The sequence below is a fragment of the Mastomys coucha genome, unplaced genomic scaffold (assembly GCF_008632895.1).
Source record: "Mastomys coucha isolate ucsf_1 unplaced genomic scaffold, UCSF_Mcou_1 pScaffold21, whole genome shotgun sequence".
In the NCBI taxonomy this organism is placed as follows: domain Eukaryota; kingdom Metazoa; phylum Chordata; class Mammalia; order Rodentia; family Muridae; genus Mastomys; species Mastomys coucha.
The window spans coordinates 47,097,649-47,124,637 of NW_022196904.1; the positions used below are offsets into that span (position 1 = coordinate 47,097,649).

The window sequence follows — 26,989 nt, forward strand, 5'->3', positions numbered from 1 at the left end:
GGGCATGACCCAAAGTCACTGCAATTCTGTTCCTGAGCAAGAGAATGTGCAGCTCTTAATTCACAAATCAAACCACAGAGCAAGGCAACAGCCCCAAAGCCCTAATCTTGTTGCTTGTGGGATTGTTTTAGTTAGTTATTTTGCTTGGTGTAGCTGTTCTTGATTTATGTGGATTCGTAACATGCACTGGGGATCCCAGTCTGATAGTCTGACATATTCTAAAGATACTTTCAGGAAAGTGAGCCCTCTCAACAAATTAATTTTAAATAAATTAAATGTCTACAATATCCAAAGAATATTGGATCTCTATCATCGATGCCACACTACAAAGGCTATGGAGATGTGGAGAGGCTGATTGGAGGTATGAAGTCATACTTGAAGCTTTTGAATTTCTTTTCCTTTTTTTTTTTTTTTTTTTTTTTTTTTTTTTTTTTTTTTTTTTTTTTTGCATTTTGCATTTTGGGTTTTGCTAGGTATGGTCAAGTCTCACGTTTTTCCAGGACAAACTGGTGACAGAGCCAGAGCCTCCATGACCAGGAGGAATGAATGACTAGGGTGATTGACTGGGTGTGTGCTGTCTTTCTTCAAGGAATGCCAGCTGTTCTGGTGTTCCTTCTTTGATCACAAACAGCAGGCCTACAACTCTCTAAGAAGAATGAGTTAATGAGCACAGCATGCCCTCTATTGCTCAAGCACAAGACCAATCCCAGAGTTAACATACCAAACACTGATGTAGATGCTAGGGGATTGTATCCCATGGGAAGTGCTCTGTGCTGACAGTGTTTCACACTCTCCCACTGCCCTCCACTTCTCCTATGCAATGCTCATCCATGAGGAGCAAGACCTGAATTCTCAAGACCTGAAGTCTCAATTTCCAATCTGCATTTGTTCTACTTAGAAAAATACAGTTCATTCATGTGGACCAACCAAAGTGTGATGTAGAAGCTTCTAACATCACCCGAGCTATTGCCCATGGTGGTTGCTGATGATGATATTATATCTATTTTTTTTTTGCTTTTTTTCTGTTTTATTGTTTTTGTTTTGGGAGACAATATTTATCTATGTAGCCTAGGCCAGCCTCAAAGGGTATTGTGCTAAATTGACCCATTAATAATGACTGAGAGAACTATTGTGTCCTATTGTAACCATCTGTGTCTTATTTGGGCAGCAGTGTCTGTGTCAAGTGGACCAACATTTGACCTTTCCATAGTCAATCTCAGTTCCTAGCCACTGACTTTCCTAGGGATAGGTCTTAGTCTTTTCCTAGCACCCTTAATTTTTTTTTCTTGATTACAATATAATTACAACACTTCTCCCTTCCTTTTCTTCCCTTCAAACCCTCTCTATATACCTTTCCTTGCTCTCTTCCAAATTTATGGTCTCTTTCCATTAGTTGTTATTGCATATATATATATAACCTGCTCAGTCTACATAATGCTAGGTTTTGTTTTAAGTACATATTTGGGCTGAACATTTGATTTTTGATACCAGTTGGTGTGTCCTTCTCTGGAGAAGGCTATTTTGCCCATCTCAACATACTTTATTTGTCTGTAGTTGTGTGTGTGTGTGTGTGTGTGTGTGTGTGTGTGTGTGCGTGTGTGTGTATGTAGGCTTGAGGCTTTCTCTCATCCACTTTGGCATATCTATTGTTTAGCTCATGCTCAGTTATGTTGGTGAGACTTCTGGGTATAGCCTGGTACTACATATCTACCTAATTTCTCAGTGCTATAGAAGTTATGGATATGAAAGGAGGACCTACAACTTTACTAGGCCAGCAGAATGCCTAACAACAGTCTATAAACATTTGTCCTTATATCTCCACAGATAAGTATAGTCTACTCTTCATCAAAGAGATGTCTCTTTGCAACAGGAAGAAATCACTACAGAAAATCACAAACAATCAAAATGTTGCCTTGTGGAGCACAGTTGCAATGTATATAACTGAAAAATACCCCACCTAAGGCTCGGGGAACATTGTGGAAGAGGGCAGAAGAGCCATATGATCAGGTAGTTTGCTATGAGCCTGTGTCTCCTAGTAATGCCAGGCCGTTTGTCTTTGAATCCATTCCTGTGGGGCAGGTGAGAACAGGAGGCTGGCTCAGCTGCCTTGTCTTCAGTGGATTGGAATTTCCTGCTTGTCATCATTGGCTTGAGGGTTTTCCTACATTAGCTTTGACAGGAGTGGAGGGAGAAGCTGCCTTCAGAAAACTAACCCTTTTTAACTTGGCGGTCATAACTATCCTGGCCAGTTGTAGAATCTGCTAATACATCTGGCTCCCAAGAAATGCATATCTGAGAGGGACAGTTGATGTCTCTCATTCTTAGTACCAGCAGTGCCCTCCCAGTTGCCGCTCAAACTAGAAGGAGGTGCACTTCAATATTTCTGACAACATGTGCATTTATTTGTATCAGAAGTACAAACATAGGAATCCAAATACAAATACAGAGGGCGACCCAGCCACGAGGCTCAGGTGGCTTCTGGCTAGGTTTGGCCCTGAGGGCTCGGCGGGGTCGCGACGTGCAAGGCAGGGCGCAGTGCCGCCGGGGTCGCCAAGGCACGTTGGGCACAAGGGCGCCCTCTCTTCACTAGGACACCACGAGTTGCAGGGTACAGGGGAGTCACCGTTTTATGCTGGGGAAGGGGGCCCTCGAGGACAGCAGGACGTCCAGGACTCTTGCAAATCACTGGTGTGAGGCCAGCCACTGACCATGACCCCAGCTCTCTAAGGGGCCAGCACTTGGACAGGACAGGTTACCCTCCTCCCAGCCAATGACCTCGACAGTCCTCATTTGCTCAGAACTGATGTCAAAATGCTGTGGGATTCTGGAATCAGCCTACCTTAGGCTGTGTAGGTGGGAAGAGCTCCAGGCAGATAGAAAATCAACTCCACCCTTTTCTTCCTGGGACACGGCCCAGGACCATGAAAGTTTTACTTCTCAGAATGGACCTGCATATTCTGTAGCTGAACGTTAAAGCCAGGCTCTACCTAGGTTTATCTGTGAACCTGGCTTCCCAAATAAACACTGCAAAGCCGGTGTACCGTATAACTCTCCAGGAAGTACTATCAGGGTATCAGATAAGCCTGGTCACAGTACACAGATAATCAAGGCACCCAAGTAACTTGGTGGTACTTACACCTTCTCCACACCAGCTTCTGATGAGGCATCTCATCTTGATTTGTTTCTTAAAGGATGTGATCCCATATTTGGGGGAAATACAATGATTGTCTCTTACTCTACCTGGCCCCCTCACTTCCGTTTCCCGTCTTCCCAGTTTCCTGTTTGCCTTAACCAGAGGCTTACTAAGCTAACATGCTATCACTAGGAAGCTGTGCTCCTAAGTGTTTCAACTAAATTTGGGGCAGTGGATAGAGTAACGCACACATTGATAGGTTGTTCAGTTTTACCGTTGTACATACAAACACAAAAACACACATCACTGCATGTAAACACGATACCCCATCACTTCAAACGAGATACAGGTCAGTCCCTGAAAATTGTCACTCTTCTAGAGCCTTTCATGGAAAACACAAACAAACAAAGCCTTGCTGAGTCCAGGAGCTGCTTAAAAGAGAACATGTATCTGTACACAAATATGTCAGTATGTAAACTTGGCTCACTAGCACAAGTGGCCATTGTGCGGTTGGGGGTGTTTCCATCATTACTCTAAGCTGAAAAAAGGGAAACAATAGTAAACACTTCACTACTATATATTTAGAGAGACTATAGTAAAAAATGCCAACAAGATCTGCAGTAACTCCTAGACCCAAAGATATGAAGAGAAATGGAGTGATGGTTTCTTTGGGCAACAAAACTTACAGCTTCTGAAGATGTAGCCACATTAGAAAAACATAGTGCTTAGCCAATCAAAATTGTATCTAGAAGAAAATTACTAAAAGTGTCCAATAAGGCAAAAATGAAAAGAAGAAAAGTAACCAGGAAATAAATACTGGGTGGAATGCACTCCTCCAATGTTGGGAAGCCCTTGAACCAGGGCAGATGGACTTCCAAGGAAAGAACAAAACATTTGGACTCTGTTCTAATATTACAATTAAACTTTTTAAGAGCTTGTCATCATTTTTTAAAAATACATGTCCTCGTTTTGTCACAGCTTATAAAAGACACAAAACCTTTGTACTGCCTTGGAAGCTACAAACTAGATCATGGACAAAAACCATGAGGGAGGTCTTGCCATACTCTTCCTTCATATCTGGTGGAAGCATTGGAAAGTTTAGTCATCAAGGTTATGTACATTTTCTGCTTTTAATTATAGAGAATGTTACTTAAGAAGATATGATTTATTTCTTAGCTTTCTTCTGTTCTTTATTTTTATTTTTCCAGATAACGCTGAAAATGCAAGGACACAATGATGTAGCCAGTTAACTGATGGTTACCTGTGACTGCCAAGGTTAGACAGAGGGATGGGTAGTTAGGTCTTCTCAATGTGGGGTTCTGTGTGTTGGGGGCCTTCACACAAACTTAGAATTGGTAAGAATCATTCCTGTTAAAAGCCTGGAAAATTATTGATGAGAATATGTTTTAGTAAATACTAATTATTTCAAAGCTGTCACCACGTGTTCCTGACAATACCAACTCCACAGTAGGAAGACTTCTAAAATATGTCTGAGAATCTTTCCAGAAAATTCCTGTGAACCAGGGCACAGCTTAATGTTTAAGAAAATAATGTAGGCAAGTCTGGGCTCTCATGACAACTGACAAGGACATTTATGATTGCCTATCCAGCCAGCTGTCCTGGGAGATTGTTCAGTAGGTGCAGGCATATCCCTACCAGAAGGACTCTCCTGGCTGTGCCAGGAAGCAGACTCATTAAGAACTCAGCCCGTTTGAGGAGGAAATCAGAAGGTGACCCACATTGTCCTTACTTCAGCCCATGCCTGACCTCTTAAGCGTCCACATTGATTCTCACAATGTTCATAAAGCTACAGATTAGGGTCAAAGTTTTTTTTTTTCCATAGTGTGATTTTAGGGTAAATTATATAAAGTCTTATGTTTTCAAAAATGATCAGTGATCAATGGTAAATGGGAACTATCTTTTGTGAATGGAAGCTAGGGACAATACCATAATTTTAAGATGTATAGAAGAGACTGTAATAGCCATGTTGTGAGCACCTGATCTAAGAAATGCATATTTAAGAAATGAACATTGGCTTGATTATGTATACTTATTGAAATGGTACTTCAGTGGGCAGGACAACCAGGAGACATCAGAATCTAAGTCCTTTATAGGAAATATAAACATTACAGGCACTTCTCCAACATTGCAGGGGGTTGGTTCCAGGATCCCTCAGGATAACAGAACCCTCAGATGCACAGGTCCTTTGAATAAAGTGGTGCATCATATGTGTAGACACTGTGCGCATTCTTCTCTATACAGTCCACCACCGCAGGATGGCTTACATTGCTTAACACATTGTACATTTTATGTCAGCCTCTGTTGTTACTCTCTTATATTTAGGGAAATAATCACAAGGAGAAATGCCTGCCCATTTTTTTGTATAGAGACAAACGTGGTTGACATTCTTGATGGTGGTTGAAATCACAGATACAGATACATGGATACAGTGGCAGACTGCCCTTGTTTGCAGAAATGCAAAGAAGTATCTTTAAATATTTAGAAAGGAACAAAACAAAACAGGAGCTAGCTCATTTTGGGAGGTTTTGTTGTTGAAAGTCAATTGTTCTTCCCTACCCATTCAGTTTAAACTACCTTGCAGAGAGGCCTTCCTTTAACATAGTAACTACTATTGAATCACCCTGTGCAAGCTGTTCCCTGGGCTGGGAGAACCTTGTACTATGTTTACAGAGGTGAAAAATGAAGTGCTTAAAAAAGAGGCTTAACTGAATAGGTCTAGCAAAGCAGTTTACATTTGCCTCAATCACATGAAAAAAATCATCCTTTCCTTAATTTGGAAGTGGAGTGTGTGTGTGTGTGTGTGTGTGTGTGTGTGTGTGTATGAGTGTGTGGTTCATATTACATAATCTAACAAAACCTTGTTAACTCAAAGCATGGGAAACTTTTGAATGACCAACTTGAGTTCAACTCAGAGTTTAGCACTGATTTATGTAAGCTGGTGTTAAGATGGGGATTTTATTCTAGGAAAAGGAACAAAGAAGATTAGAAGTCTTACAGGCAATATTAGAACAAAAGCATCACTCAACTAGAAGACATTTTGGAAGCAAACGAATAGAAACACCTTCTCTTTTAACCTTAACAAAATTAAATTAAGCTTTTATTATGGGATTAGTATCTTATAAACTGAAGAAATTTTAAAAGGGGGACGTTGAAACATCCTAACTTCAAGGCTCAAAAACTGTAATATATTTAAAAAACAAAACAAATTCTTATTCTAGGAAGGTGTTTGTATTAGCTGTCACCTTATCATCTCAAGATACAGGTCGTTTGCTCTCCCTGTTGTGTTTTGATCCACGTTTACAATAGAAGGGGGATCAGAGATGGGCCACTCTGTCTTGAGCTTTGTTAACATTCAGTTCTTGGGCCATGTTTAGAGAACTTGAATTGTATACTGGTCCTGCATAGTCTTAGACCCAATGGATATCACAGACCACTTAGTGCCATTTGAAGGGAGCTCATGGAAAACTGTGAATAAGACATGTTCTGTGTATTAGCATTCTGTTTCCTGACTTGCTATTTCCAAAGACTTTTCCATATAATTGTGTTCTAAAGTTCTAAATCAATAATCTATTGGTAGAAATGGAATTCAACATTTCAATATATACTTATTTATATACTATGTTTCTCTCTAGTCATTTTACTATTTTTTAAAATGAAAACCTGCATGATTTTTAACTCTAAAAGAAAAGAAGGAAAACACTAAAAAATTGTTGGCAAACTACAAACAGATTCAAGAAGTGTGATGCCTCCAGGGCACTGAAGTGATAGGATAGGAGTGCACCATCCGGGGACCAGTTGCAATTCTCCAAGTTTCAAATAAAACTTTCAGTTTGGTATGTGAGATAAAAATGACCAAGGAGGCAGAGGTGTTGTCTGTTTTGTTTTCTAGCCCTTTGGATAGAGTGGACCTCTGCTTCCTAGCTGTGTCAAGACCAATTGTTATGAAATGGGATTCTATTCAGGTGGCTTTCTTCCAGTGTTTCCAGATGCGGCATTGTGTAGGGCTACAACACACATCTAAACATCTTTAACTGCAACAACATATTACCAGGTAAAACAGTATGGAATAGTGCTGATCTTTGGACATAAACTCATAGGTTCCCACATGAAAATGGCTTGTAATTAAGGACAAGCATTTCCATGTTTGAAGAGTCTCTGAACATCTGCAATTTTATCTTATCTGATGCAAACTTGAAGATGCTTGGTTGTCATAGAAAGAAATTAAATCCTATTTTTATCCATGTATATTTAAAAAAAACAGTAAAATTTAGTATGAAATACGGGTGACTACAGGAAGTGGAAATTTCCAGAAAATGTAAAATTTGGGGGCTTTATGTTTTATTTTAAGGCATATTTTGGGCAAATTGGAGGCAGTGTTAGCTGGACTTTAGAGTTAATTTATTAACACTGTCCTCCACCTAGTGTCTGGGACACCCTAGGGACTCTGTCTAGGCTTTGAAGAGGCATTTTGCTTGAATTTTACTACTTTCTAAAACACCTTTTTAGCTTTTCTCCATCAATCAGGATGTAGCTTAAAGGAGAGACAGTCACAGTTTTCCGTATAATCCACAGTGGTTGGGAATCTGGAATCTTTGTTCAGTCTCCTCAGTCTGGAGTGCTTCTAAGAGTGAGGAACACAGTAGCACCTTTGAAATGCAGGTGGTTCAGACCACTACCCAAGCATTCCCCAGCTCTACACACAAAGGAACTAGCAGAATGGGGCAGATCAGAGGAGGCTTGAGTTTGTGTGCCCCACCCATGTACCTCTTGATTAAGGGGAGCTGGTGTCTAAGGAGGGGTGCACCTCTCCCTCTCCTCCAAGTGTACCAGACTCTCCTCAAACTTAACCTTGCAAAGCCTCTAGTTTTGCCCTTGAGCAATGGGCAGACATCTCTCCTGTTTCATGTACTAGAATGATCTATCTTGGGAGTTCAGACTGACATAGACGATTGAACTTTACTGAGAAACAGGCATTGGCAGGCTCCTGACATGCGTGTTGGCTCTTTCTACATTTTGATCAGCATGGCTGAGGTTGGGCAAGAGACAATGACAATGACAAGTTTTGAAACAAGAGGCAACTGTGGGGTTTGTCTAAGGTAGTGGGGAGTCAGGCCTTCCAGCAGATGCTTACAAGTTTTAATATTTGGAAAAAAAAAGATGACTAGAAAATTTAGTTTTCCCCAGAACTTTTAAAATGTAACAGGTTGAGATTCTTTATCGGATTAGAAATTCTGAACTGATAGAGTCTGCAATTGTATGTGTCACTTGCTCTTTATCTTCAGTGCTGTGGGCACCTCCAGAGTGGGCCTGCCAAAGGAAGGAGCTTCAGAGAAACTAGTGCACTAGATGCAAAACCTCTCAACAGAGGAGACATTTCATTTAAGCCACTATTTTCAGCTTATTCTTTATGGGTATTTATTATTTTCATTCTTTTAAATTGAATTTTCTAAGTAGAAGCCAGTTGGCTTGAGTCTCATGTAGTAACTATCAAACTAGTAGTTTGTTAGTTGAAACTCAGAAAGAGAAGAGTGAATATCACACACACACAGACAGCCATTATTACCCTTACAACTGAGAGGTGTGCCTGTTTTCACATCTGCTTTGTGTGCAATAGTACTAGAAAGAATTAGCAAAAAGTATCTAGTCTCAGTTTTGCCGGTCTCTTCAATACCATCATCATTTCTGAAATACATCTAATAAATTGTGTGAAGTCAGCACTTGGATATATTCTATTTGTCTGATGTTTTACTTTTTCTAAGTAGTCATATGGTATGTGCAATAGAAATAGAAAAAAAAGAATGACTTTCAATAAAATTAATTCAGCTTTGTAGGAGAAAAGCACACAAGGATGCTACTGCGGATGCTGTAATAGCGCCAAGACCCTGCTAATGAGTGGACATGTGTGCGCATCACCAATAGAGGATGCTTCAAAAGAGTCATGGACCCGAAGTGCAGAAGAGCATCTGGTCATAGCAAATCACTACTATGAAGAAGCAAAATAGTTTTGCGTTATAAAAATATCAAAAGAGAATTGATTTTGGGGGTGTTTCTTTGGGATTTTGCTATACATCCATGTTTTAAAGTATAAAACAAATTTTGTTCATCAAAATGTGTAATTGATGATAACCATCATCCATTTTTTTTTTTTTTGGCATCTAAAGTTGGTTGGCTTTAAAGTTAATGGCCATGATTAAATGCATGAATGTTTATGTTATTTTACACTGTAGAATGCAGTTTCCAAACAAAGGCCTACCCACATTACATGTTTTTGCAGGGTGAAGACAGTTACCGAATCCCTAACAATAATATAAGCTATCCTCATTGTCTGAGACTGAGACTTGGTCTTGTAAATCACAGCTCTTTGAGAAATACTGAATTCAAATACAACTGGCCCAGGATACAAATATGGCTGATGCTTGGCCGTCTGTAATAAAGACACTGCTTTGTTAGAGAAAAAAAGCAGTCTTGGTCTCAGGAACAAATTTTTAAAATCACATTTTTCCCCCCACAAATGGAAACTTGTGGTGGATACATGGGAACACCTCTCAGGCAGGCAGGAAGGATGCCAGTTAGAGGGAGGCTAGCTTAGGACCACAGTGTCTGAGCAAACAGGCCTCACAGAAGGGACCAAAGCTGACTGCACTTTAAGCTGGATCTCAGAGAGAGGTCACCATGATTGTATCTCCACCAAGGTAGATCCTGTATGCACTGGTACCAAGGGATGCAAAGAAAAGATACATAATGGGGAGGGTCCAAGACAACTTCTGGATATTTGGTTGCATCTTTCACAGGTTTCATTGCATGGTAACTGGCAGCTTCTGTATCCAAGGCCATTCATAAATATCAAACTACTGGTTGAAGAAGGGATTAGCAAGAATATCACTTGAAGATGCAATTCCTCTCTGTGTGTGTCTTTGTGTGTGTGTGTGTGCACATGTGAGTGTATGTGAGTGAAATATTTATAAGGAATACTTTCCAGTACTTCCCATGCTGCTGAAAGGTAACACAACAAACTGGAGTAGTGTCCTTTCCTGCTACATTTTGGTTGGTCACTACTTGTCTGGGAACAGTGGAAGGAAAAACATGAATCAAGTACTCTTCAGCCATCCTTCAGAGCAGCACTTAAAGATATAGGTATCCAACCCAATAGACCAGGTTGAACAGCAGGAAGGACGTGGGGAAGAAGACCCGAGAGTAGGAGTCCAGCTCAGAGACATCAATGTGGATGCGGCCTCTCCTCCAGGAGCCAGACTTGCACTCCTCATAGCAGCAGAAGAAGCTCTGGCAGTCTTTGCCATCCAGACACTCATAGACACAGGTGTCCTCAAATTCCTGCCAGTACATGGAATTGTTTAATGTGATCATCACAGGTGGTGGGGGCCTCATATCCAGGAGAGAATAATTCTGCAGGCACAAGAATAGCAGAGAAATCATAAGAACAGCCTGAACTGCATTGAACAATAGATACCACTTTTGTCTGCTACTAGACAAGATGGATGCAGGTCATGCCCACCCCACACTTACTCATTCCTGGGCACATCCTGTCCATTGAACCATTACAGCTCAGTGAACAAGGAAAAACATGTTGCTGTTTTGGGGGAGGGAGGGAAACACATTTTCTAAATGTATTAGCCATTTCAAGTTTCAATTCTGTTATCCAGTAGCAAATATGAATACGTCATAGATTTGTTCCTTTAATGTTAAACTGTGGTATTCTGCCGCTCTGCCCCATTGCGGGTTCCGGAAGCGAAAGAAAGCCATGACAGGCCCAGGGCTTAGACCACCTGCCTGTGGCGTGAAACACCAGCGGCCGCCCCTGAGATCAAACAAGGACTTCGGACTTCCGCAGCTCGGAACATCAAAAGAACTGAAACTAATGAAACTCAGCTGTTCTGGCCAGAACTACATCTGAAGGGTGTTGTGTATACAGACCGGGGTGCTGTTTCCCTGTTATCACGTCTATGCTAAAAACCAAGACTTGTTTTGGTTTCGATTCTGCCTGTGCCATATAAACCCGTTTTTTCTCTAGTAAAGATGCACCTTGATAAATCTTCTTGGTGTGGTTTCTTTGTCTCCTCCCTCACCCGCTTGTTTCCACAGGTACTCAATTATCCCAGTTCGTGAACACCCACGGAGAGAGGGACTGCTGGACGGCCCCCCTCATTAAACCACATGGATGTTATAGCATGGGAAGATAAATGTGATACCTATTCAGACTAGCAAACAGGAGCAGATGTTATGTACTAAAATGTAGAGAAAGCACTGTTACTGCATGTAACCCAGGAAGAAAGCTTGAAAATGTGTAGCTTGAATACTCTCCACTCCTAAGCTCTTCTCCTGTCTTGGAAAACTCAGTGTGTGAGAAAAAGGGAGAATTAGACTTGCTGTTTTTTTTTTTTTTTTCTTTTTTAGGACTGGAAGGAATCAGCCATCTTGAGAAGTTTCCAGTGGAACCCTTAGGTTTTCAGACAGCTGTCAACCCCTCAAGAGCTATAACCCACACTCTATACTGAGTTCCATTAGGGAGAGGCATTGTTTTGTCTGACTACATAGTGGGAGGCAACTGGAAAGACTTACTTAATATAATTTAGTGGTTTTCATTTTTTAAAGAAAGGCCCTTATTAAAAACTAGATTAGCCCCCTAATATCAGACACAAGAAGCCTTCGTTTAACTTTTTGGACTAAGGTTGCTGGCTATCAAACATCCAGCCTATAACTATTAGATTGTGTTACCCACCAGGCATGGAAAGTAAGTCCCCACTGCTGAAGATACACTGTACTTCAGATGCAAGGCACAGAAGTTCCTGATCTAGAACTACCCAGAAGGCCTCCTCCATGATGACAAGGTTTCATGGGAGCAGAAGGTGCCAGTTGAGCTTCTGAAGGGGAAAGCATCCAACAGTTCTACTTAGCTGTGATGTCTATCAACCACAACTATGAACAACATGGCATGAAACAGTAGAGTCGCATTTTGGTGGACTTAAGGTCTGCTCAACAAGAAAGAAACCATGTTTATTACTGGAAGCCTAGCCAACTAGCCAGGTCTACTGAATTCATGGATCTTGGGAGAGAACCTACAACCACCAGCTAACTAAACGGGCATAATCACTAACAATATTCTAAATATTTATCTTTCTTGTCAACAAATCAAAATACAGTCACTTAGCCTAAAATGGATCTATATCCACACCCTTCATCAAGGAGACTTCTCTTTGTAACAGATGCTTTAGTATAGAACTGAAGAAAGGACAATCCAGAGACTGCCTCACCTGGGAATCCTTCCCATATTTAATCACCAAACCCAGACACTATTGTGGATGCCAGAAAGTGCTGGGTGACAGGAGCCTGATATAGCTGTTTCCTGAGAGGCTCTGCCAGTTCTCAACTAATACAGAAGTAGAGGCTCACAGCCAACCACTGGACTGAGCACAGGGTCCCCAATGAAGGAGGTAGAGAAAGGACCCAAGGAGCTGAAGGGGTTTGTAGCCCCTTAGGACGAACAACAATATGAACTAACTAGTACCCTCAGATCTCCTAGGGACTAAACCACCAACAGTACACGTGGTGGGACTCATGGCCCCAACTGCATATGTAGCAGAGGATGGCCTAGTTGGTCATCAATGGTAGGAGAGGCCCTTGGTCCTGTGAAGGTTCTATGCCCCAATGTAGGGGAATACCAGGGCCAGTAAGCAGAAGAGGGTGGGTTGGTGAGAAGGGGTGGGGGGGAGGGAATATGAGGTTTTTTTGGAGGGTAAACCATGAAAGGGGATATCATTTGAAATGTAAATAAAGAAAATATCAGCCGGGTGGTGGTAGAGCATGCTTTTAATCCCAGCACCTGGGAGGCAGAGGCAGGGAGATTTTTGAGTTTGAGGTCAGCCTGGTCTAAAGAGTGAGTTCCAGGACAGCTAGGGCTATACAGAGAAACCCTGTCTCGAAAAACAAAACAAAACAAACAAACAAAAAAAGAAAATATCTAATAAAAATTAAATTTAAGATAAAAAAGAAAACCACAACAAATCAAAATGCAGTCACTTAGCCTAAAATGGATCTATATCCACAAATCTAAGGCTCAGGGATCATTGTGAAAGAGGAGTAGGAAGAATGTAAGAGCCAGATAATCTTGCAGTTTGTTAGTAATTGAGTCTCCTAGTAATGACAGAATCTGTACCCACAAAGTCTCACCAACATGACTGCTGAGAGCTGAACAGGCCAACACCTATAGACATGCCAAAATGAATGGTAAAAAGCCCAGGAGGTATTAACCCTAAGAGGCATTAAGACATGTTGAGAGTGGGGAGAACTAGTTTCCTCAAAGGAAGAGCACACCGAGCACACCAATTTGTTCTTCAATACCAATGGTCAGTCCTGAAACATATATACAATTAGCATTATACAGACGGAGCAGGTTATATCCAGGAATACACACCCATACACACACAAACACACACACATATGTATACATACATACATATACATTTACATACATATATATAATAATAGCTAATGACAAAAGAGGCCATGGATTTGAAAACAAAAAGAAGAGGTATGTGGGAGAACTTGGAAGGAGGAATGCCAAGAATGAGGCCACCCTGAATTGTTAGAGTCTAGGCCATGCCACATAGAAAGCACTCAGCTTCGCCAGAGTCCATATAAATGTTCCTTACAGGGACAATCACTTTTACCTTAAGTAAATTGTAGAATTTAATTAAGATAGCTAGATTCATGTCTGTGAGGAATCACAAATGGGGACAAAGTGACAGAACTGTGAGCATTCAAAGCTACTCCACGAAGCCTTCTGGAGCCTTGAACATGGGAAGCATGTGTGTACGTGTATGTTGGGAAGAGTCCAGTCATAGCAGAAGGATTTACATCAGTGTTCACTAGAAGCTTTCAGAGCACCACTGTGTAGCAGCTTCTACAGCTCTGAGGTATAGGCAGAGGTGGAAGACTGGCCAAGTTCATCTCTGGTAAGGATGTGTACCCTCTAGCCTCATGATTCTGAAGCCCAAGTGTGTATCAAAACCACACTCATTCAGGGCATTTGGGGAATGCATGCCTTTCTGACAAACTCCATTTGGAAAAAAATCTATCTTTATTAGACAATAATTCTATTAAAGCCTTTCTTGCATGTGTGCTTTGGCATTTTAAAGCCAGACATTCACCAACTCAGTTCTTCAACACTATGTATTATGTAGTCCATATGGGCTGTGGGCCTTGAGGGAAGACACTGATCCAGGATGGGCATAGAAGTTTCTCTAGGCATAGAGACAAATCACTAGAGATGGTGACTTCAGGAGTTGCAGGAAAAGCAGCAGAGAAGGTTCTTGGGACACGAGAAATCTCAAATTCTTGTTATAACTTAGGGGAATGAAGCACAGGCTGCTGAAACCCAGTCACTCTGTGCAATAGTCAGGAGAGCTCCAGGTTTTGATGGCTTGGGAATTTGAAATGGGAATCCATTTCACAAGACTGAACTAGAATTTAGGATAGGACAAGCCATCCATGACTGTATTATGTGCCATGCAAACACTTTTCTCTATGTACCTGCTCCATTGATTCAAGTATTTTAAACTATGCCTCAAAGAGATTTAATGAGTGCTTCTTCCTTGGCCACCCAGTGTCTGACTCCCTTCTCTTTCATCATATGTATGACACAGCCCATGTCCTCCATGGAACATTGCTTTTCAGATGTCTCTGAAAAGCATTAGCCTTGCATTTAAGTTAAAGAATTAACCTGCAGGACTGTGTGAACATCTTGCCCCAACCACACATATGTTCAGGGCATTTGTTCTGAGAATGAAATAAAATAAGAGTTGAAATGGTGAGAATTTTAACAGTTCAATGCTTTTTCCACCCCTTCCTCTTTGTCTGTGTGAGCCTTAGTTGTGTCTTCTTACCTGCAGTAGCACCTTTCGTTGCGAATTGACTTTATAATTTCTTCTAGGTCATCAATCTTTCCTTTTTGTTCATGGTTTTCTTTTGGGGGAAGATTTTCTCTTTTCTCTGAATTAAAGGATCCTGCCTTTTCTTTTGGTAGAATAATTTCTACACCAAAGACATCAATATTTTCCTTCAACACTCAGGCCTCTGGCTGTGTGTGAAGACGTACTCTTGGGGCTTTGGGCTATTAGCTCAGATTGGTGTCTGTCACCCCAAGCCTCCCTTCTCTTTGGCCTTGTCTAACACTCATTGGAAGCATTTTCTGGTTTCTCAGGGCTGGCAAGATGCTTGCCCACTACTCTTCTGCCAAAGCCCCATGATGCATATAACAATTATATATTTTTCCTTATAAAAATTGGTTAAGATGCACAAAATACAACGTATCATTCATTAAGAGCTTAGAAGCCACCTGTCATATACAGGTGACAAGAGGCATTCAGTGTAATTAGTATGAGGACCCAAGCCAAGAATAAAAGTCATAGTTCCATGTAAAGGTGGCACATGACGAAAGTGGTAGCCAGGTCAGTGGTTTGAAACTGAAATTTCATTCCAGTTTCCTTTTCACTAGCATATATAGGGGTTGATTTCTCCATACTCAATTTTACTTGTGAGCATAAAGTGAGTTGATATTTAGACACATGTTACCTCAAAAGTACTCAAAAGAAATTGATGGAGGCATGCTATTTGTAGGGGAAGGAGGAACATATTGTGGCTGTAACTTGATAGTGAAATGACAATGAAGTGAAAGTAAGAGTAAATAACACACTACAAAGTGCAGGTTAATGTCCCCAGTATACTCACTATGGAACTATAGGCATTTAACATATACAACAATTAATGTAAAGTCCCGGCAGATTGCTACTTAAAATATTAATAGAAGTTTGGACTGGAGGGATAGCTCAGCATATATCATTTAGTTTCTTAGTATGCATGAATACATAGAACTTGGATATCTATAGTCTAGCCAGAAACATGTATGGTGCATCAAGGTGCTCATGTCTCAAGGTTAGGATGTTTCTCCCACTTTGTACTTGTTATAATTTGGTTGTCTTAATAATAAAACATTTTAAAGAATCAAGTGCAGCATTCATTTGAACTCAATGCACACCTTTATGAAGAACACATCTTTCAATGAAAACTTAAAGTTCTAAGAAGTATTGGAACCTGTAAAGCTATACATACAGAGGGTGCTTGAAGGCTTATTCGATCAGGAATCCATCTTGTGGAATCCGGATGTAATAACTGTAGAAAAAAGAAAGCAGAATTAGAAAGAGGCCATGGAACCTTTCAGTCTTGAAGGCATGCCCACTCTTAGCCCTGTCACCAGCAGGCACTGACACCGTAGGAATGGGAGGTATCCCTATCTCGTTGTCCCAACCACAGGATTATCTTGCTTTCCTTAAGGAGATGATTGCATTTCAGAGCACATTTACCTTAAACTACCTTCCTGCACGACTGAGCAAACCTTGGCTGTTCTTGTCACTCACCGATGTTTTCTTCTTCCTGATGGTTGGCTTTCGACAGCTTGAATAGTAGTTGAGGGTAGCATACTCCATCAGTGCGGCAAAGACAAACAAGAAGCACACAGTCACAAAGAGGTCCATGGCAGTGACATAGGACACCCGAGGCAGGGACTTCCTGGCAATGGTGCTGAGTGTGGTCATGGTTAGCACCGTGGTGATGCCTGCAGAAGAGATAGATAGTTGTCAACTTATAAGAGGTCAGCACACCAGACTGAAAGGCCAATAGCCTTGCAAATCTAGAAACAAGTAGATTCTGATTTTGACTCTAAATGTCATCTCAGGCAGGTGATAGGTGGCAGTTACCCCTAGACACTTGGCAGTGGTAGAACAGTCTACAGTCAGCTTGGTCAGGAGGGGAGAAACCAATACCACAGCATGTGAGTGGGTTGAAGCAGGAGGTGAGGCACAGTCAGCACATTTCCCAATTGCATGTCAAACTTCCGATGGGTCATAGGAACCTAATAGCATCCTACATCAAGGAACACATATAACTGATTGATAGATTTTAATAGATTTTAGTAATTCACTACTTGGCACTTCACCTTTGAAGTGTTTTTAGATGAAATAACAGCCTATTCCCTTTCTGTATATCCTATGCTGTTCTGTACTCCATGCCTGTCTTCTGCTTCATGCTTTCTTCCTGCCCATTGTGTAAATTCCTGCCTTCTCTATCCAGCCCCATCTCCCCCTTTCCGAGATGCCTTCCCTGAAAACACTCATGGACCAGTATTCACATTTTTCCACTCTAATTCATCAGTTGTAGTTGGCATATTCTGGTATTTTGCACCACACAGTTACTAATGTTTAGAACACATCACCATGTTTCATTTTGTGTCTCATTTGTTCAGTTTGTTTTCTTGTGTCTCATTTTCCGTCCTACTGTTCCATGAGTTACAACTTGTAAAACTCCTCGATTTTTTTTTATTTACATCTTTAAGGCCATGTGTTGGCACTTGAAGTCTCTGTGATGTCTTTGAGTGCACATCACTCTGTAAAGCATGTCAATGGGCCCTGTAACCAGTGAGTACACAGGACTTATCCTACTTTCAATAAAATGTTGACACACTATTGCTCTTTACTTTTCTATGGTCATAATATAGTTTTACTGAACATTTTCTTTTTAAACAGTTAGGGATTGTCAGTCTACATTAGATTCTCAATGCCTGTAGAATTCAGGCCAAGAGTCTATTTCATTCTGCCTCTTAGGCTTCAGCGAGAATCCACTGCCATTCAGCCTGTGATGCCTTGTGGGCAGGATTATGGTTTTTTCTCTTCCACTTTCAAGGATTTTTCTATTTTTGAGTTTGATTGTAATTTGTCTTAGCTTGAAATGCTTTAGATTTATATCTTGATTTGAATTAACTTAGCCTCATGAAGACGCACATTTGTCTGTTTTTTGAAAAAAATTGGAGAAATATTTAGCCATCATTTTCATGACTTGGAAATGTATATTTTCAGCCTTATTTTCTTCTTCTGGGAGATCTATAACAGAAATATTAGATTTTATTCCTTGGCAGTTCACAAGTACTAAGTTGAGTTAGTTGCTCATATATTTTCAGTCTATTTTATCTCCTTGTGGCTCAAATTGCTCTTGATTTACACTGAGGCCCAAACATCTTTTCCCATAGGATGCTTTGCGAGTTGTCTCCTAGTACAATTTTTGGTATCCTAGCAGTGTATTTGCACTGATGCCGTCTTGCTAAGCAGTCTCCTCTTTTCATTTACCTCGAGTGTTCCCATCAAGGCACACTCTTGCTGATGTATCAGAAGCCTACTCAGATAATTCTAACATCTATGCCATCCCAAAACTGGCACGGTTTATGGTATCGTCTGTGGCTGTTGACTGTAGTTTTGAATATTTGAGGATTTATCATCTGTGATAAAAGTGATAATCTACAGTAATTAAAAGTTGTTGTAATTATAACACATTTTGCCAGAAACCTTTAATACAAAGACTCCTATGTACAGTCAAAATTTTATTGTAGCCCTGTATAGTTTTACCAAAGCTAACTGGAAAGGATTTACATTGGAGAAGATATTCTTATGTATAACTAGTAAATCTTCATATTGATGTATAATGTTCAAAAAAATGAATATTACATATGTATTCAAGTATATCTTATGTCACAAATATTTGTTTTCTTCATTAAAACTATTTGTGTTTGAGATTTTTTTTTTATTTCATCCAATATTAGATTCATACATTTTCCTTTAGAAATTGTACAGCTTTGGCTTTACCAAGTGTGTTCTGTGTAAAACTATCTTTTTTGTGTATGGCAAGTCTGTGCCAGCACATGTACAGCACTGTTATCTATATAGATGATACATACATACACACACACACATACACATATATATTTACATGTGTGTATATATATATATATGTGTAGTGTAGATGTATGTTTGAACTCTATATTTTTGCTGTGTTTTATGTTTTTATTTGTCACACTACTTGTGATGGATTGAATGACCCCAATAACTCATGTGTTTGAATACTTTGCTCCTAGTTGGTGGAACTACTTGGGAAGGGTTAGGAGGTGTGACCTTGTTGGAAGACATGTGTCACTAGAGGTAGATCTTGAGGTTTCAAAAGGCCATGCCACTCCTAGTTAGCTGTCTCTGCCTTATGCTTATGGATCAGGAGGTAAAGCTCTTCTGTACTTACTAAACTGCTTAGATTTATCCAGAACTTATATGTAATCCAGATTAGCCTTGACCTTATGATTCTCCTGCTACTGTGAGAATTACAGGTCTATTCTTCCACACTTAGCCGAGGAGCCAGTTTTTAGTATTAATTATATCAGAATTTTACTATTTCTACTGATTTCTACTTTTTTTTTTTAAAAGCTGGTTTTGTATCTGTTTTCATTCATCTAATTAATCTGAGTATTTTTTCCTTGTAGGTTCAGGTGTTCTGGAATAAGTTTTTCAGCTTTTGTTTCATTCAAAGTATTTTTACTAGAGCAAGATTTTGCAAGTGTATTTTCTATGGGTTTGAATGGACAGGGCTTTTAATTTCAATATTTAGATACTGACAATACCCTGGTCTTCATTCTTGAACATAAAATATAAGCCACACATCAGAAGTCATGTTTTTCCTTTATAAAGTAGGGCCTTTCTGTTGTAGGACAAGTGGATCTGATGCCCTTTTAGCCTCTTGGTGCACCTGTACATATCTATACCCAGACAAAAACACGTGTATACATAATTCAAATAAAATATATTACTTTGAAAATGTAGGTGCTTCTGGGAGCTTGCCAAAACAAAACTTCTTTTCAGTGAAAGGAGGCAAAACTGGCCACAGATTGTTGAGAATAGAAGACAGAATGTTGGTCAAACCTGTATCTTAATCAAAGCTGACCTACTTAGGTGCATTATGGCAATCTGTGCTCTACCAGAAGCTAATGTTGTCTTCTCTGGGATTTTTGATATCTTACATTATTTATTTAACATACTCATAAAAACTTATTTATCTTTTAGTCATTAATATTCTATTATTAATACAATTTTTGTAATGTTTACCATTTACATGATGGTAACCTTTGTGGGTGCCTTAGAAACATTTATAAGTAAATGCTAGTTGTTATTTAGTATAAAAAATACCTCTTGTTCCTTCAAAGTTATATAGAAGAAATGTGGGCAGGTTTTGGTGTTTAAAAGTTACAATTATATATGTGTGTATATATATAATTGTATCTATACATATACATAGATATGTACATATATCTATGTATCTAACTGTGTATGTATGTATGTATGTATGTATATTATCTATCTATCTATCTATCTATCTATCTATCTATCTACTTACCTACCTATCTATCTATCTTCTATCTATAAGATTTCAGTGATGAATTTGGGCGATAGAAAGTTGAACATTCACTTCAAAAACTATTAATAATCTATTTAAGATTTTTTTCATACATGCCATATATAGATAAATATAAATGAGGGAACTATATGTTCTAGAGTAATAAAAATAACAAATAAAGTATGACATCAGATTCCTCCTCTAGGAGGATCTTTGAAATTAGTCACATATGAGATCATGACAGAATTTATCATGTAGCAGATTTTCAAAATGAATTTAATGTCCTAACATGTTATCCTGTTGTTTTAAAGTGGGACATTTTGCAAATAAGAATGGTAGATGTTCGTGCTGGTCACTCTTAAGGAGCCAGAGGGCTCCATGATCATGGTGTGAAACTCTTTCTCTTGTCATCTAAATTTTCAAAACCATCAAAGAAAAATGAAAAGTAGCAAGTCTGAGGCCTGATGGAGGCTTCAGAGTTCATGGTGGCACCAAGGCCCTGTGAAAGTGAGGTTGGGAGTCTGGTTCAGAGACAGGAAGGGGGAACAGTTGGAAGCATGCACATTAAGACTTCAGATTGACTGTGGCTAAAGTAAATCAACAATCCACTGATGTTAGTGGGTGACTGCTGAGAGCAATCTACACTAAGAGGATGCTGAGAATGCCTTCCATCATACAGCACCAGCATCACGGCAGTTAAAAGTTCTTATGACTAGGCAAACTGTGGTGACTAGAAGAGTTACACGGCAGACCTTAAGCCCCTACCCCCCAGGACATAAGCCTAAAATAAAGTTAACTTGGGGCTGGGTGATTCTGTTTCTATCCATTATGGTCCTTGGATCCTTAGCTAATGCACCATATCTTATATGAAGCCCATCCTAAGAAACAACTCATTCTCTAATAGTGAAGCAGTAATGAGGATTTGAATAATTTATGCAGTCTAGGAAGTGAATTTTATGAAAGTTAAATATTTGAAACCTCCTTGGCAGAAAACTGCCTATGCTTCTATACATACTACTACAAAATAAAACTTACTTTAGAAAAGAGAGAGAGAAACAAAATCCTAACCGGTATACTAAAAATAACTAGCCTGGTTCACATGGCTCTTAAACCAATTATATTTTAATTCTCTTCAAATGGAGGCATTTTTGAATGTTTCTGTACTAAAACTACACAAAATAGTGGATAAAAATATTTTTGAAACTTACCTAATGTTGTTCTTGCTGGTGTTGCATCTTTTTTGATCCAAAATGACACCCAGGACAGAACCACAGTCAGTATGCAGGGGATATACGTCTGGATAGTGAAGTACCCCATTCTTCTACTCAGCTCAAAATAGATAGTCATGACAACATAGTCACCTATAATAAAATAAACAGCCCCCAAATCAAGACTATATTCATGAATTAAAGTAACATAGGGAAATTACTTACAATTTAATTTTCAAACTCAATTACTTGAGTTAAAACAATAAATACAGCAATGCCAATTCGAAAAAGTATCAAATGGTGGTGATGTTGAACTCTACCATGTCTGTGCCTTTCTAAACATTTTACTGGACAGTGTAAAGCATGTTAATGGGTAAGGGGACAGTCATGCACATCTACTCAATGGCAGGTAGTTTGATAAGTAATTGTTGCCAGAGACCATCTGTATAATGCATATGATATACCAAGATTCACAAGAAACTTCAGCTTTCAAACAGATCTAGGATCATTCTAAAACTTTTTTTTCAATAGTAGCCAAATTAAACTTAAGTTTTTCATTTTTAATAATTCCATTATTTTTAGAGAATGGCACATGGTGTTGTTGGTTCTGGCCCAGTGTACCATTGCAAGAAGTCTCATGTATCTCTATATGAAGTGTCTATTCATATCCATGTCTTCTTTTTACTTTACATCCTCTTTTTATTTTTTTAATAAATTAAGTTCTTTATTTACTTTATATCCTGATCATAGCTCCCCTCCCTCCTCTCTTCCCAATTTCTTTGTCACCCTTTCTCTCTCCTACACTCCTCTTCCCCTTCTCCTTTGTAAAGGGAAGGTCTCCCATAGATATCAACCAGCCTTGGCATACCAAGATGCAGTAAGTATCTTTTCTAGTGGTGTCATTTACTCCTCTGGTTCCTTCAATTATTTACCCCAATTTTCTACAGGATTCCCCAAGCTTAATTTAATGTTTGGCTGTGGATCTCTGCATCAGTTTCCTTCAGTTGCTAGGCAAAGACTCTCTGATGACAGTTATGCTAGGCTCCTGTTTGCAAGTATAACAGAATATCATTAAAAGTATAAGGAGTGGGTTCCTTCTTATGGTGTGGTTCTCAAGGATGGCTAGTCATTGGTTGGTTCATTCCTCAAATCCTGCTCCATCTTTTATGCCAGCACATCTTATAGGTAGGACAAAATATGTGTCTAAGGTTTTGTGGTTGGGTTGGTATCTCAAAATCTCCATTAGAAGTCTTGCCTGGCTACAGTAGATAGCTCTATATCCTCCATTGTTTGAAGTCTTAGCTATGGTCATACTCATAGATTCCTGGGTGTTTCCAAATTCCTAGGTTTCTAGCTCATTGTAGAGATCTGTTCCTCAAATTCAGTTGTCTCTCCAAGTACTCTGTCTTCTCCTCACCTCATTCCCCCTCTTCACATCCCTACCTTCCAGCCCTGTCCCTCCATCTAGTTCCCAATGTCTAGTCTACTTCCCTTTCTCAGTGAGATTCAAGTGTCCCCCTTAGGCTTTTCTTGTTACTTAGCTTCTTTGGGTCTGTGGTTTATAGTATGATTGGCTTGTATATTATGACTAATATCCACTTATGAGTGAATATATTCTGCTTTTATCTTTCTAGGTCTGGGTTACCTTGCTCAGGATGATTTTTTTCTAGTTACATCCATTTGCCTGCAAATTTCATGGTGTCATTTTTCATAACTCAGCAATACTCTACTGTATAAATTTAGGACATTTTCTTTATACATTCTTCAGTTGAGGGACATCTAGGTCTTTTCCAGTTTCTGACTATTATAAAAAAAGCTGCTATGAACATAGTTGAGCAAGTGTCCTTGTGGTAGGATGGGACATCCTTTGGTTATATGCCCAGTTGTGGTATAGCTGAGTCTTGAGATAGATCTATTCTTATTTTTCTGAGAAACCACCAAATTGATTTCCAAGGTGGCTAAACAAGTTTGTACCCTCACCAGCAATGGAGAGGAGTTACCCTTGCTCCACATCCTCACCAGCATGAGCTGCCACTAAAAGTTTTTAACTTATCCATTCTGAGGGGTATAAGATGGAATCTTGTATTTCTGTGGTAACTAAGGATGTTGAACATTTCAAGTGCTTCTGCAATTATTAGAGATTCTTCTGTTGAGAGTTCTCTGTTTAGATCTGTAACAGATTTTTTGATAAAGAAGCCAAAACTGTACAATGGAAACTATATAATCAACAAATGTTGCTTGTCTAACTGTTGTTTTTATGAAGAAGAATGCAAATAGATCCATATCTATCGCTTTGCACAAAATCCAAGTCCAAGTGTTTCAAAGACCTCAACCTAAAACCAGATACATTAAAGCTGGTAGAAGAGAAAGTGGGGAGTGAAACCAGATACACTAAAGCTCAGAATGATCTCTTTTATGGTCACTTAAAATAACATGAAATCATTACCTATCTTAAACAAAAGAATGTGATAAGTTCACTAAAATCTGGCTTTACTTCAGGCTCAAAGCCATGTTTATCTTTAAAGTAGAAGTATTAGGATAAGTAAAATATAGGAAAATGTAAGTATATCAAATTAGATAAAAAGTTAATCAGCTAATATGATTACATTCAGATTATGCTCTAGAAAAAAACTTTAGGATAATTACATGGATTTCTAAGTAGTTATTACTGAGTCATCTTCTAAAATAAATTTTGATGTTTAAATATTAGTCAGATTTTTTCCCCTTTAGACACAACCATTTACTTGCATGTTTAAGTTGCAGGTATTTATGTTTAGAACTGCGTTATCTGAGACACATAGTTCTGTGTTGATTCCTAACTGGGAGAAGGGTCAAGAGCATGAAATGATGTTACATAAAAATAGCATAGAATTCTGGTTTCCACTCCGAAGTCTGAAGAACCAGGGACTTGTACACTTGTTCTAAACTCAAGAAATATGTATACAATACACACATTGAACATTAGCAGATTGGTGGTTTCAAAAGGGAAATGAGATTACAGGGGAGGTCAACATCTTGTTCATAAAAAATTGGCATAAGAAGCAATTCAAAGACAAAGGATCAGAGTTATTCAGATACTCACATCCATGGGGAATAGTGTTAGCAATCCAATAAATAGCACTAGCCTTTCAATTTACTGATTTAAAAGATAACTGCTTCAAGGTAAAATTAAGGTTTTATATTTTAGCTGACAACACAAGAAAGAGTACAAGAGACAGTAACTATCAAGGAGCTTCAGGGGAGATTTTGAAGGTATGCTGTTTAGAGGCCTTTATAGAAGTTCCACATTAGTAAAATGCAATCTGGAAACAAACTCAGAAGGTCAATGTGTATCATAAGTCCTAGAAAAATTGCTAAGCTATTTTAGAATCATTATAAGGAGTAAGTCAATGGAAAAGATACAATGGGAGCACAAAGATGCTTCATTGAATTTTAAAGCAGCAAAAGAAACCAGAGCTAATGGAGTGCATAAAAGCTAGGACAGTACACTTTATTCCAATCCATCAGTATTTGGATTGTATGCTAATGGTCTAAACACAGAGATTGTAATTCAAGACTGAACTCTATTAGATGTGAAAGCTACGTCATATAAAGTCATAATTCAGTTAAAAGTTTAGAAAACAGGGAGTAGATACAATGCCAATTAAAAGCTAGTGTCACTCTTCTGAAGATATCAGGCTTCAGGACATGCACTATGACAGGAATAAACAAAAGTGCTACTTGATGATAAAGGCAAAGATTACTCACCTGAGGAAATCACAATACTACACAATTCTGATCCATGCAGATCCAAAATGTATGAGTCAGAATAATGTAGAAATATGTAAGTATTTCTCTCTATATATTTATATATGATATATATTACATATTATAGTTTTAGATAATAAAAATATACTTTATTATATGTAATACACATTTTATATATTTCTCTATATATGTTTATAAAATATGATATATATCATATATTTCATTATATGTGATATATATTATAAGTAAAATTTAAAGATATATACATTTAAATAAATTATATGTATATATAATTTATAAGATAAGTATATTTATATTATATGTAATAAATGTATCAATATATACTATATTTTTATATGTGATATAAATGTAAAATAAAAATATATACTTATATAATATATTATCTTTTTATATATAAATGTAGTAAGAAAGTTTAACAAGTCTAAGTTTTTAGAAGAATAAATCATTAGAAAATATGATACTGTCTGGATGATGTGATAAATAGAATATACAATTAAACAGCACTTAAGATTACAAATCAAGGGCTGGAGAGATGGCTCAGCAGTTAAACCTAGGCTCACAACCAAAATATAAGATTACAAATCAGGAACTTCTAGGAAAATGACAGACTTTAATGGTGTTCTGTGTGACCCAATAAAGGAAAATACTCAAAATTCAAATGAGATTAATAACTCTGGAAGTTCACAAAAATAGTGACTGAAAGGTTTGAAGTTTAGGGAGTAATCTGGGCAAATGAAGTGAAAAGAATTGAGTGAAGCTCAGCAGAACTCCAGTGGTACAGCTCACTGTTGGGAGACAAAAGGAATGCCTCACCCAGAAAGGAAGCCATGGGCCCTGGTGCAAAGAGATTGGCAGAAAATATTAGCTCACAGCCCATGCAAGTGTCAGATCCAATTTCAAGTCTTGGTAAGACAGTCATTCTTCCAGCAGAAGTACAAAACACCAAGGATAACAAGAACAATCTTGAACAAAAATAATACTGCAAAAGTCATATCTGATTCCAAATTATAGTATAAAGACATAGTAATAGGGTCAGCATGACACTGGCACAAAAACAGACACATAAATTAGTAGAAAAGAAATGAAGAACCAGACATAAGTCTATGCAACTACAGTTAACATGAGTTTGACAGAGATGTAAAACACACCATGGTGGTTTGAAGGTGCTTGGCCCAGGGAATGGCACTACTAGGTGTGGTCCTGATGGAGGGAGTGTGCCCTCGTGGGGGTGCACTTTGAGGTCATATTCTGAAGTTCTACTCAGTGATGGAGAGAAGCCTCCTCCTGGATGGTTGCAGAAGACCAGTCTTCTCCTGGCTGCCTTTGGACCGAGATGTAGAGCTCTCTGCTTCACCAGCATCATGTCTGCCTTCAAGCAGACATGATGCTTCCTGCTGTGATGATAATGGACTAAACCTCTGAAAATATCAGCCAGCCTCTATTAAATGCTGTCCTTTATAAGAGTTGCCTTGGTCATGTTGTCTCTTCACAGCAAATAAAGCCTAACTAAGGCATGTACATTGGATGAAAGACAAAAGTCTTTTTTTTTTTTCTTTTAGATATTTTCTTTATTTACGTGTAA

General features: G+C 38.8%; 1 protein-coding gene across 1 annotated transcript in view; it reads right to left on the reverse strand.

Annotated features, from left to right (window-relative positions):
- Window positions 1-2,388: 2,388 nt before the first annotated feature.
- Window positions 2,389-26,989, reverse strand: part of Gabrg3 (gamma-aminobutyric acid type A receptor gamma3 subunit) — a 644,969-nt gene continuing 620,368 nt past the window's right edge. Inside the window, exons 7-10 of the mRNA XM_031386826.1 lie at window positions 21,640-21,792; window positions 16,585-16,781; window positions 16,280-16,339; window positions 2,389-10,558 (exon numbers count right to left, since the gene is read on the reverse strand). Of these exons, the coding sequence (XP_031242686.1) occupies window positions 10,277-10,558; window positions 16,280-16,339; window positions 16,585-16,781; window positions 21,640-21,792 (692 nt within the window). The 3' untranslated portion in view covers window positions 2,389-10,276. The remainder of the gene's footprint in view (window positions 10,559-16,279; window positions 16,340-16,584; window positions 16,782-21,639; window positions 21,793-26,989) is intronic.